The sequence below is a fragment of the Anomalospiza imberbis genome, chromosome 11 (genome assembly GCF_031753505.1).
Source record: "Anomalospiza imberbis isolate Cuckoo-Finch-1a 21T00152 chromosome 11, ASM3175350v1, whole genome shotgun sequence".
NCBI lineage: Eukaryota > Metazoa > Chordata > Aves > Passeriformes > Viduidae > Anomalospiza > Anomalospiza imberbis.
Window position 1 is genome coordinate 961,980 of NC_089691.1, and position 12,384 is coordinate 974,363.

The 12,384-nt window shown below is 46.0% G+C and overlaps 1 protein-coding gene across 1 annotated transcript; it reads left to right on the forward strand.

Moving 5' to 3' along the window:
* The first annotated feature begins 4,161 nt into the window (after window positions 1–4,161).
* Window positions 4,162–4,864, forward strand: LOC137480368 (histone H1-like). The gene is given in 2 exon segments (XM_068201389.1): window positions 4,162–4,264; window positions 4,267–4,864. Coding segments are annotated over 2 exon segments (645 nt in total). The 3' UTR covers window positions 4,809–4,864.
* The last annotated feature ends 7,520 nt before the right edge of the window (window positions 4,865–12,384 follow it).

Sequence of the window (12,384 nt, forward strand, 5' to 3'; positions counted from 1 at the left end):
AGAGAAGAAGAGAATACAATCTTTTTCTCTGCCCCTCTGTTTTCCCCATGTGGAATGTGGTGTGGAGATTGTTCACCTGCAGTGATTGCTGGGTTGGATTCTGGTGAAGGTTGTTTGGGGTCAGTGACCAGTGGGATCCAGCTGTGGCTTGGGCTCTCAGCAGAGTCACGAGTTTTGTTAGATAGGTAAGTAAGAAGTGAGTATGTAGAATAGGATAGTATCTCTTTAAATAGTGTAATAATATGATATAGTATAGTTTTAATAAAGCTATCCTTCAGCCTTCTGATCTGGAGCCAGACATCATCATTTCTTCCCTGGATCCGGGGTTCACTGCATTTTTATTATAGGGTAGTTCTTCCCATAGGGAAAAATTTATTCCTAAAATCTAATCTAAATCTACTCTCCTTCAGGTTGAGGCCATTCTACCTTGTCCTGTCCCTCCATCCATTGTCCCCAGTCCCTCTCCAGCTCTCCTGGGGCCCCTTTAGGCTCTGGAAGGGGCTCTGAGATCTCCCTGGAGCCTTCTCCTCTCCAGCTCTCCCAGCCTGGCTCCAGAGCAGAGGGGCTCAACCTGGTGGCTCTAGGGTAAAACTGTCGACTTGCACTGCCCAATGTGTTGGGAAGGGGTTTGATTCCCCTTGTGCATCCTGCAGTTTTTGCCTGCCCATTTCCTACAGCAGTGCAGGCTCAGCACTGTGCTCACCTCAGCAGTCCTCACACCTTCTTTGGCAGCCAGGATACATCAGTTACATTAATTCATAACTGGAGGCAGTGGCCATCAGCTTCTCCTCTATTTTGACTTGTAAAACTCAAAACATTTGCACAGTCAGAGGGAACACTAAAACCAAGCGGGGAAGGGGCATTGTGATGTCCTTCTTGTCCCACTGCACAGCACGTGAGCACCCTGGGAGCACCCCCAGCTGCCCACTGCAGGCCCAGCCTGTCCCCAGGGCCAGAGCAGCCCCGGCAGCTTTGCAGAGGCTGATTGAGCACCAGGCTCTGCAGTGAGGTCATCAAGCAAGGTCATTGTGGGGATAGCTCTGCAAAGGCTGAGGATTACAGCAGGCAGGACTTGGGCTCAGGGCAAGTAGTGCTGGCACCCCCGAGCCTGGCTGAGAAACTGGCAGGGGCTGCAGCCAATAAAGGTGAAGGGGTGCAGGTGTGGGATGAAGTTCCTGTGAAAGTGCTGTGGTAAGAGAACTGCTAATTAATTCAATACCAAAATACTTGCTTAGGTAGAAGGCTGCTTCTGAAACTCATGCAGATTGAAACAGCAAAGCTGCAGTTACAACACCGCTCTGAGGTTTGCAGTCCTCTCCTGAAAGACTCCAAAGATGTGACTCTTAGCAAGGCAGTGAGAGAACCAGCTCCCTCTCAGCCATATGTGGTGGGACCCCCATTCAGCCCATGCAGCAGAGCTCCCACCCTGTCCTCACAGCAAACTTATCTCTAAAACTGTCCTGAGGCCCACTCACCTCCTTTGCCTCGGTCAGAACCCTACAGATTCCCACTGCAGGGAGCAGAAATTCATTTCCCTTCACACAGCTGAGGGGTAGAGAGCACACGTATCACTGGCCCTGAGGAATGTAAAATAAATTGAGGAGCACTGGCGTGATCAAAGCCCTGGAACAGCTGCCATCACTTTTATATACCAGGTTGTGGTTGTTTCTGACAGCTTGACCTTGACTATCATCTTTGCCCTGAAGGCTCCTTTCCTTGGGCAGGTCGTCCCTTCCCTGCTCCTTCCTTCCCTCTCATCCCGCCCTCCAAACCGTGGCTGCCGTTTCTTCCTTCCCAGTTACTAAATCCAATTTTGTCCTGGAAAAGACTGAGAACACACTGCTGCACCATCACCCCTCCAAGAACTCACACAAAGTAGGAAATGTGGTTGCTTCCTAAGTTAGCTCTTCTTTCCTTGTGTTGCTGCAGAAGCACAGGCAATGTTTTAATGGATTGTTATTCCTCCCATTTCAAACAGGGAGGGAGGAATCTCTGGAGCAGTGATGGTGCCCTGGGGTCCTGCTGATCCAGGGAAGCTCATCTGAGCTGCACAGTACAATGGGCTGGGCCCAGAGGTGCCACAGGATCAGCTCAAAAATGCTGAAACCCAGGAAACATTGAAGGCTTTTGTCAGTTTTCCACTTTACTCCCTATTAATGCTTCACCCAAAGATGAGCTCTTCACAAGTTAATGGAAAACACCCAGCCAGTACAAAATTCTTCCTGCCAGTTTTTGATGAAGAAAATCCCTAAGGTTGTAATTTCAATCAATCTGTTAGGATATACATTTTTATTCCTTATTACTATTACTTCTGCTTATATAGAAGACAAATAATGTAAGATTCAACTCCCTGAGACTCAAGTTTTGTACAAACTCTGTATCATCCCAATGTACAGCTTAATTTAGGGCTTGAATATTTGTTAGCACTTCTGCAAATAAATCATTAGATCTGTACCCATCATTTACCAGCCCATCTCTGCCTGTCCTAATGAGCAACACATTGCATTTGTCACCCCCTCTGTCATCATTTATCATGGTGTAGTCCATTAAAATCCTTGAACAAACCTCTCCCCTGCACTGAGGAGCTGCAGGATTTGACCCACTTAAATTTAATAAGAGACAGATTCTTTCTGAAGTCTCTCTGATGTTAGTAATTCGCATGGGTTTCTTTTTTTAGATTAGGTATTATTGTCTGGCATTTAAGGCACAGATAATTAAGTAGATTTATATTTATATTGTCTTCTTATTTACTCATGTCCGTTACTTAAAACCTAATAACAAACAATGACATTATTACTCAAATACTTAAGATATCCATAACTGAAATCAGGATCCAGTCCAAATGACTGCTTATTCTGACTTGATGGATAAATAAACATTCATTAGTAAAAGCAATGAGGACAGCAAATAAAAAGTAAACCCTCGCTCTCTTTATCCTTTGTCACATGGCCAGGACATGCAGCATAGCCTTGAAGGTGGGAAGATGCAGACATCAATATCAAGGATAGGAAAGCAAGTTGGAAAGTCAAATCTGATATAATTTTGGACATGAAGGTCTTGGGATATAAGCAAGACAAGGTTTGAGGGAGGAGATAATATCTTTATTGCACATAGGGATAGAATGATAAAAAGAAATAAGCATTCAGGCTCAAAATGCTTTTTCAACCTGCATGCTGTAAAGCTTGTCTGCTCTTCCAAGAATATCATTATGTCTCAGGAACGATATTATCTCTCCACAGACTCAATAGTGCTTAAAATGTCAGCTCTTCTTGAAGATGTCTGCTTTGCACCTTCCATCTGTTCCCAGGGATGAAGCTGCTGTCCATCTCTGCTTCCCACCTCTCCCACAGCAACGTGGGAAAAGGCAGAGAAGGATTTCCAAATAAAAGATATATTTTAGATGAATATTAATCTCATTTCCATACCTCAAACTGTTGGCAGAGACCACAGAGCATGGGTATTTTATGCCTACATGTGAAATACTATTTATAGGAGTCAGCTCTCTGAGTAGGCACAAGAAAAAGTTACCAGTTGTTTCAGTGCAATATGTGTACAGTAAAATTAGTCTGTAATCCTTAAGAAAAATATTTTACTGGAAAGAAAAAAGAGTTAAGAAAAAAAGAGTTGGTGGGTGTAGCAAAATTAGTTTGAGTTCTTTCTAAAAAGAAATAAGAAAAAACTAAAGCAAACAGGAAATATCCTAAACTCATATTGTAGATGTTTAAGTAGCATTTATTTTTATTAGAACTGTACAAAAAAACCAATGAGACTTTTGTGTTTGTGCAGTATGGATAAGGAATGGCATATTGCCCATTTTTGAGAGGGAAGAAAGGTAGAGTTTAGCTGATTTGCCCAGTCACACCACATCCCTACCAGCGCATGGAATTAAACCTTGCTCCTTTCCCAAGGAGGTGCCCATCCCACTGTCCTTTGGACAGAGCAGTCCCAGGAAGGGCCAAAGCCAAACCAGCCCTTCCGGGGAATTCCTGACATGGTTTTGCCATGGGCAGAAGGGAGGACTGGGAGGCCTTTTGGCCAACTATGACAGCGTACACTGGACTGTAAGAGGAGGAGGGTTTGGCTACAGGGAGCCAGTCCCTGACAAGAACACAAGCAGGCAGCTGGAGTGGTTTCCCTGGTTCACGGGTGAAGGTCAGCACGATGTTGGACACCACGGCCACTGCCGCTGCCTCTGCTCCTGGCACCAAGGCCACCACCAAGAAGCCGAAGAAGGCAGTGAGTGGCTCCAAGGCCCATGAGCCCGCGTGCCCAGTGTCACCGAGCTGATCACCAAGGCCGTGTCCGCCTCCAAGGAGTGCAAGGGGCTCTCCCTCGCCATGCTCAGGAAGGCGCTGGCCACTGGTGGCTACGACGTGGAGAAGAACAAGAGCTGCATCAAGCTGGGGCTCAAGAGTCTCATCAGCAATGGCACCCTGGTGCAGACCAAAGGCATCAGGGCCTCTGGCTCTTTCAAGCTGAACAAGAAGGCAAGTGAGACAAAAGAAAAGACAATGAAGAAAAAACCAGCTGCCATGCCCAAGAAGCCGGCAGCCAGGAAGCCCGCCAGTGTGGCCAAGAAGCTCAAGAAAGTGGCGGCGGTGAAGGAGAGCCCCAAGAAGGCGAAGAAGCCGGCAGCCTCAGCAGCCAAGAAAGTGGCTAAGAGTCCCAGAAGAGCCACAGAGGCAGGCCCCAAAAAGGCAGTGAAGAGCCCAGCTAAGGTGAAAGAGGTGAAGCCCGAAGCAGCCAAGCCTAATGCAGTCAAACCCAAAGTGGCCAAAGCAAAGAAGGCAGAGCCAAAAAAGAAGTAAGAAGTCTGAGAGAAATTGAGAGTCTACTCATTTAAATAAACCCTGTCATCTTAAATCATTCTTTGTTGTTACAGTCCTCTAATGACGTCCAGTTACCTAAACTGAAGGTACTGGTACGGGACCTTGTCACTCAGGGTGTGGGTATGCATGTATTTCCACAGACACTGGTATTCGATGGGTAACAACCCTCTGCACCAGCTGGATGGAAATCTCAGATCTTTGGAATGACAATTCGCCTGTGACTTCACCTGGACCTCAAGAGTCGGACACTTTAAGGACATTAGGAGCAAAAGGAAATGCTCCCTCTAACAGTTTTAAATGTTACCTCTGATAGTTTTTAAGTTGGTTTGTTTGTAACATTCAAGTTGTAAGTTGTAAATTTTGCGTATTTAGCCTGCAGAATGCCACCCAAAAACATTGAACCTTTGATAGCTCCTGGACATGATAGTAAAAAATTGATGGTACACACCAATAGCGAGAAAGATTAGGTTTGTCAGTTCAGTGAAGAATTTAATTCTCCTTGTACCATTATTCTTGTCCTTTCTGCAAAGGGGCCTCACAGAACAATAACAAACATGGCTTTTATATTTTAAAACAGAAAAGTGGGAGCTATGACAGCATACAGCTGCACTGTGTGCGCCATAATAGGAGGAGGGGTTTGGCTGTGGAGAGCCAAGCCCTGACAAGAACGCAAGCAGGCAGCTGTTGGTCAGTGAGCTGGGTGGTAACCAGTCACAGCCAATTGGGTTTGAATGTGGAGGATTTTGAATAGGGTACATAAGAGCTGTGTAAACCAATAAAGTCTCTGCTGTACAAACCATGAGTGCTGTGTGGTGTCTCCATCTCCCCACATTGCGACAGCCAACGAGGCACCTTTTATACACCTTTTATACACAAACCATTCTGCAGCTTTCTGCCAGGGCGAGGTGGCCTTACAGTGAGCACAGGTACAATTTACATCCCCACAAATTCATTTACACACTGCTCAGATGGTGCCTGGAGACCTCAGCATCCATGGAAAGGAGGAACAGGGATCAGTTTCCAGTTCTGGGCTGGCCTCTGTGCCAGCACGGCCACCACCCAAACACAGGGTGTTTGTCCCAGACAAACACCTGCACTCCCAGGAGAGATCCCAAGCCTCCTGCCAGGCACAGATGGGGCAGCCCAGCCTTTGTGCCCTTGTCCGTGTGCACTCACAGCCATGTGCCAGCCATGCTCGCACACACGGCACCAGCGTGATCCACCCACTCTGCTGGCTCCTTCCCTCAGCATTATGTCAGCCTGTTCTACACCACCAGAGCCAGCCTGCTCCCCCATCAGAGCCCTGCACTCAGAAACTCAAAAATATCCCTCCCTTCTGTTCCTGCCAGCCTCCAGCCAGGGTGAGTTCTGCTCAGCTCCATTTTTAAGCTGCTCTCATGCCACACTGCCATGACTTCACGTGAGTCCAGGACTCATCTCACCAAGAGCCTAGAGCTGAGCTGCATCCCCTGGTGCACAGCACTTACGTATAGTGGGATGCGATTCCTGGCAGGGTTCCTTTTCAACCCTTCCCAGGGAGGCCTCCGAGGCCACGTCTGTCAGGGTGTCCCGCATGGGGCTCCGTGTGCGTGGGGGCGGCTCAGCCCTGTTGTGGGTGTGCATTGCTCCTCACTGTGTCTGGAAAACGTGGGCATGGCAGAGGGCATGGAAATGCCTGAAGGTGTGCTACTTCCCTGACAGGTACTAAGTAAAAGTACATGATGAACTTTATTGGTATAGAGTCCTTAAAATTTTGCACTGTTAAGGCCAGTTTTAAACATTTAAACATTTATTATGCCTGCCAGCATTAGCAGGGCTAGGATCATTGCAGCTCATTCAGTTGTTGCTTCTACTGACTGCATTTAAAAGAAATTTTTAATTTTTCCATCGGTGACCCTCCCCTCTATTTTCCCCTTCCCCTCACTTTGTTTCCCTTTTTGTGTGATTCCTACATGTATGGTGGTCCTCTCTGGCAAACTAACAATGATCAGGTGAACAATCCCAGGGAGCAATTTTTCTATCCCTGCCATCCTTCCACACACTAAGGTCACCTAACTTGTTCCAAGGTCATCTAACCTGTTCCCAGGTGTTTCTGCTTTCCCCCTTTTTGAAGTAGAAATACGGCATTACTTTTGTCCCTGTTATGAGTTTGTTGATGTCAGAAGTAACATCAGATGTGATTTTGCTCTGTGCTTTCCCAGGATATCCATAGGGAATATTGTTCATACATGCAAAAGCAGATCACAGACATACTAAACCCAACTGAAACTGAGCCAGGTCTTCAAAGCAAACTTCCTCCATACTCAAAGTAAACCACTGAGCTATCTTGAATCATTAAGACTATTTAATGCCACCCTCTCTTCCAATAAATACATATTAACAATTTCAGATACTTTTCCCCTTTTGTTCCAAGTCAAGGAGTTGTTTGTTGTTTCCAAATCGTCCTTCATTACAAGAATGCAGGACAGTAGCAATTTCCCCAGGAAGCTCATAAAAATCCTTATTCAGTATATTCCAGGAAATTATTCTGAGGAATAAAAAGCAAATTAGAGCACCCATCCTCCATATTTGTCAGAGTATTTACATGTGTTATGGATCTTGAGATGATTAAATGCCACTGAGTAAGCAAGGAGACTTTTACTGCAAAAAACCCCAAGATTCGTTTAAGTTTGACCTCAGCGTCCAGTTATAAAGGGAGGATTACCAAAGACACCAATGTTTCTGTGAAAATGGTGTTCATGAGACGACACACAGCCTATCCACACCTTCCCTCCTGTGGCACTGATCATGCCAGCCCCAGTTCTCCCTGGGAATTCCAGCCCTCCAAGCGATTGCAGCGAGCTCCTGGCCCTTTGCCACTCAGCCTGGGATATTCTTGGCAACAGTGATAAGGGCACTTGTTCCAAATAAGGAGAAATCTAGAAACTGGTTTGTCTCCAAGCAAATCCACCAAAGCTCACTGGGCCGGACACAGGCGGGGGAAAAAAATACCCACAAAAAACCCAAATGAAGCAAAAGTGAACTTCTGACTGTCTGTCTCGCCAGCACCAGCCAAATCTCATTAAAGAGCCACAATGATGAAATACATTGACAGTAAGTACAACAGACTTGATGAAAGACCTTAAAATGTTTATGCTAATCTAAAGTTTCAGTTTCACGTTCCACACAAGCTTTCCAAACAAGAACAGTGCCAGAAAGCATGGAAGAACGATCTTAACTTTTACCTTTCTAAAAAAATTCCAAACAAAATATCAAGCAAAAAACCCAAGCACCAAATCCCCAGGTTTCCATTTCTTTTCTCACCACCTGCATATTTTGCTGGACAGGTAGAAAAAAACAGGTTTTCCTCAGTTTGCTCCGTTTGCTTGTGAGATAAACCTGTGTTGGAGCTATGAGTTCCTTCAGAGTCTGGAGGAACAATGTGGAGCAGCTGGTGCCTGATTTACACCATGGAGGAACCACCCCAGTAACTCCACAGTTACTCCACACCGACCAGGGAGGCACCCCTGTGCACAGACTGAATAACTCAGCACTTTGAAAACAAAAGAAAAACCCCAAGAAAGCTCCAGTCCCAGTTCTACTCCAAATCTATTATTTAGTCTGACTTCCCCCGCTCTATTTCCTCCACTTTGATCAACTAATGACCAAGAAAAGCAATTACCAGCATAAGGAAAATATATTCTTGGTATCTTTGAACTGCTGTGGCAAGTGTAAATGCATTCCTTTCGTGAGAACAGGGGAAATATTTCTTCAGTGGCTAAGATGAGAAACGAGGGGAAAACAAGTAGGAGGAAGTAGGGGAGAGACTATTATTTTATTAACTAATTAGATCAGCATTGAAAGAAAACCAGCCTGCAAATCGCTGCATTATTGATTGTAAAGAGATGGCTGCAATGAACAACAGACCATGAAACACTGGGATGCGCATTTGGAAATTGCTTGTCCTGCCTGGGCAGGGGAGTACAACAACCTACAAAATAATTGAGTTATTGTCATGGGGGGAGGGATAAATACATCACTGACAGGTTTGGGGAAATGGTGTATGCAGGTAACAACTGGTCTTGTAGCCTGTTCTTCAAAGTCTTCCAGTGCCAGCACATGAGAGAGAAGAAATCCCTCTGCCATTTCTGTTTTTTGTGTATTTCCATGAACACCTCCACTGTCACTGTTCCAATCAACTGTAGCACCACCAAACATACCAGAATAAACCCAAGCAGCTCTGCAATAACAACAGGCCCAAAACTGACTGAACCACTTCAGCATCAGCTGTGGGCTGGGCCAGACACCACCAGAGCAGTGCCCCACCCTGCCCCACAGAGTTCCCTGGGGGGGAGATGATGCTGAAGGACATAAACTGAAAATCCCAATATCCTCTCAAAAACGAACACATGGGAGCAAATATTTAACATTAAGCTCTACATTTCTACAAAAACACTCCAAGAAAGAACAAAATATAATGCCTTAAAAAAATAAAAACAAAGAGTAGAATCTGGGGAAATATAAATCATCCTTTATTAGTGACTTCCCAGGGCACTCATTCAACAATGCACCCTGGGGTCACGAAGGTACAGAGCAGTTGCCTTCCAAACCTGCAACACTGCAGTTTAAAGCCATGGTGTAGTTTAGAATAATATTATTGCTCAGGAAGTTGCCTGACAGCTCAGAGGCTCAGCAGGGCAGTGAGCTCCTCACGCTGGTGCAGGCTCTCGGGCATCAAGAAAAAAGAGTGTATGTTTCTCTTTCTGACCTGTGCGCTTTTAAAGGGGAGAGAAGTGATGAAACAAAGATCTCCTGGCAGTGGGGTAGAAGCAAGAGAACCCACAGGAGACAGCTGCAGAAAGGACAGGCTGCAAGTGGAATTCCTGAAAGAAAGAGATGGAGATTGTTGGGAGTTAAAGAAACCAAAGTTACCAAATAAACTGTGAATTCCTGGATTTCCAGGGATGGGGAGGCTGGGAAGTGATGCTGTTGAGAGCTTTCAGAGTCCTGAGAAGGTCACACTTCATGTAAAAAACCAACTGTACACCACTTGCCAAGGGAGTTGGACTACCCAGGTGGGTATGAGGTGCAGATGATCTGCTCAACACCCCCATGGCAGAGCTGTGAACACCCACAGCCTCCCTCTCCACTCAAACCACTAAAAACACAAGAAAAACCTCCTAAAGTCCAACCACCAACACCCAAACTGCTCCAACACCCCCTCCACACTGGGGTCAAGGCTGACTGAAGGCTAGGGAGTTTCACATTGCACTTTGGCAGCTCTGACTCTGCCTGTCGGCTTTGGTGTCCCCCCACACTGGAGGCATGGCCTTCATCCTCCTCTGAGCACTTCATTTACTAGTGCAAACATATGTTTTTGAAAGAAAATTCAGGTACTTACAAGGAGTAATCACGTTTTTAAATGGCCCTCATCATTATTTATGTCAGCATCTTCCAGATGTGATTCAGGCAACGATAGCAGCACGTCATTTGTGTGTCTGTTCCTGTCCCCAGGGGAAAATTAAGTTATGATTAAAGCTCTGCCTTCACCCAGCCCATCCACTTCAATGGAGCTCTGCATCAACAGCTGTTGGGAACCTGGGGAAAACTCCTCGAGAATATTAAGTCTTTTCCTCAGCAAGCATTATTTTCAAGGTGATTGAGGTTGGGGCTTTTGTTCTTTCTTTGTAGAGTTACCGGAGTTAGCAGGAGGTGCTGGTAGCACCCAGCACAGCCCAGCACAGCTGCAGGTTTGTGGCAGCTGAGAACAAACAGCCTCAGCCCTCAGCCACCAGCATCATCTCTGGTGTCTGCTGTGGGAAATCCTTGGGAGAAGGGAACCAACACCTGTGGGATTTTTCAGCCTCCATGTTCCATGGTTTACTCAGACTCCAGCAATGGCAGTGTTCCACCTCAAGTGTCCTTCATCAAAGATTATCAGCTTTTTTACCATACTGAAAGTATTCCACATACATTTTCCTCCTGGCTATGAGTGCTGGGGAGGATCTCTCCCCTTCTATGGTGCATCTGGCTGCAACCAGTAACTGCAATCAGTGTGAGCCAAAATCCCTCCCTGGAGCGGAGCCCAGAGAAGTCTGTGCTGCTGTCAGGGGCTCTCATTGACAGAGAGAAAGGCATCTCCTCCCTCCCATTCCCTCAGGGCATTCATGTCTCCTTTTTGGATGCATTTTCCTTACACTGGATCAATTGATGCTGCTAATATTGTGAAATGAGTTTCACAACCCCTTTCTAGTAATGGTGGCACAGAGGAGAGTTTAGTGCTCTGCATACTGGACTATTATTCCTGAATAAAATTAGATTTTTACATCTTCCCCCTCTGCTCCTCCCTAGAAAGGACAGCATTCCACACTTGTTATACTGGGAAAAGCTCTGACTCCTTCAGATGGCCCTTTCCATAATCAGAGTTTCTCTTCAGAAACTCTGTATTTCCTTGGGAGGCTGAATGCTTGAGTTACAGACAATTAGCAATGAACCAAATCTCATGAACCCTACACAGAAGTCATTTAATTTCCTTTCTCACACATTCTGGGCTCACTAACCTGACCCTGGGTCACCTGTAAGCACAAGGCATCTCACCTGAGAGCAGTTCTTCACCCAGAGTGAGCCCGGGGTTTGTATCCCATGGGGCAGTGAGATCAGAGACCCTTCTGCTGCAGCCTAGCCTCAGCATCACCAGTTCAGCCCTTCCGTCCGATCACCATTGCACCATCCCATGTTCCAAACATCCTGCTGTGCATTTATGCACTGAACACAATCCTTGGCTGCCACACAAGAACTCACTGATGTACAAAGGCTCTCGCCCCACCCCTCTGGTCACAGTGTGTAGGGCAGGCACCACAATGGTATCCTCTTCCTCTCCAGCCCCTGCTAAAAAGGGAAAATTCACTGCAGATGCTGTCATTTTTAACTCCAAACTAACAGGACCCTCAGCTTATGGGAAGAGAATGTGCAAGAGAAAGAACTGTGCTTTAGAAGACAAAAGGTTTGAGTTTGTGACTCCAGCTTCACATCATTGAAACCAGATATAATTAAATCCTGCTTTTCAGTAGCCACTTCAAAATGAACGCCTCTGTAATGCAGAGAACACTGGAAGTGTGAAGACACTTTTTATTTGACCTCAAAATCTATTTTTACTCTGCAATCCTAATTCTCCACAGCTGGAACTTTCTCTTCCCCCTGGCATGGGTGGGAGTAATGGAAAGACAAAAGCAAAAAAAGGCAAATGAATGGGAAACCATCTCCCTAGGTCTGAGGCAGGTCTGCAGAAAGCCAGAGAGGAACACAGAAGGACAATGTGTGTGTGTCCCCACGGCCAGGGTCTGCCAAACGTGTTTGTGTGCCAGAGGCTGCACAAGGGAACAGGGGTGGAGAGGGCTCAGCCCTGCCCTCACTCTCCAAGATGCCTTCAGCTGACAGAGGCACTGGGACCTTTGCACAAGAAGCTCTCATGCTCTGAAGTTGAAGAGATATTGCAGAATGGCCCTTATTACACCTTTTTACTATAAAATCTGTCTGAAACTTATTTCTGTCCTGAATCTGATATAATTGATATAAC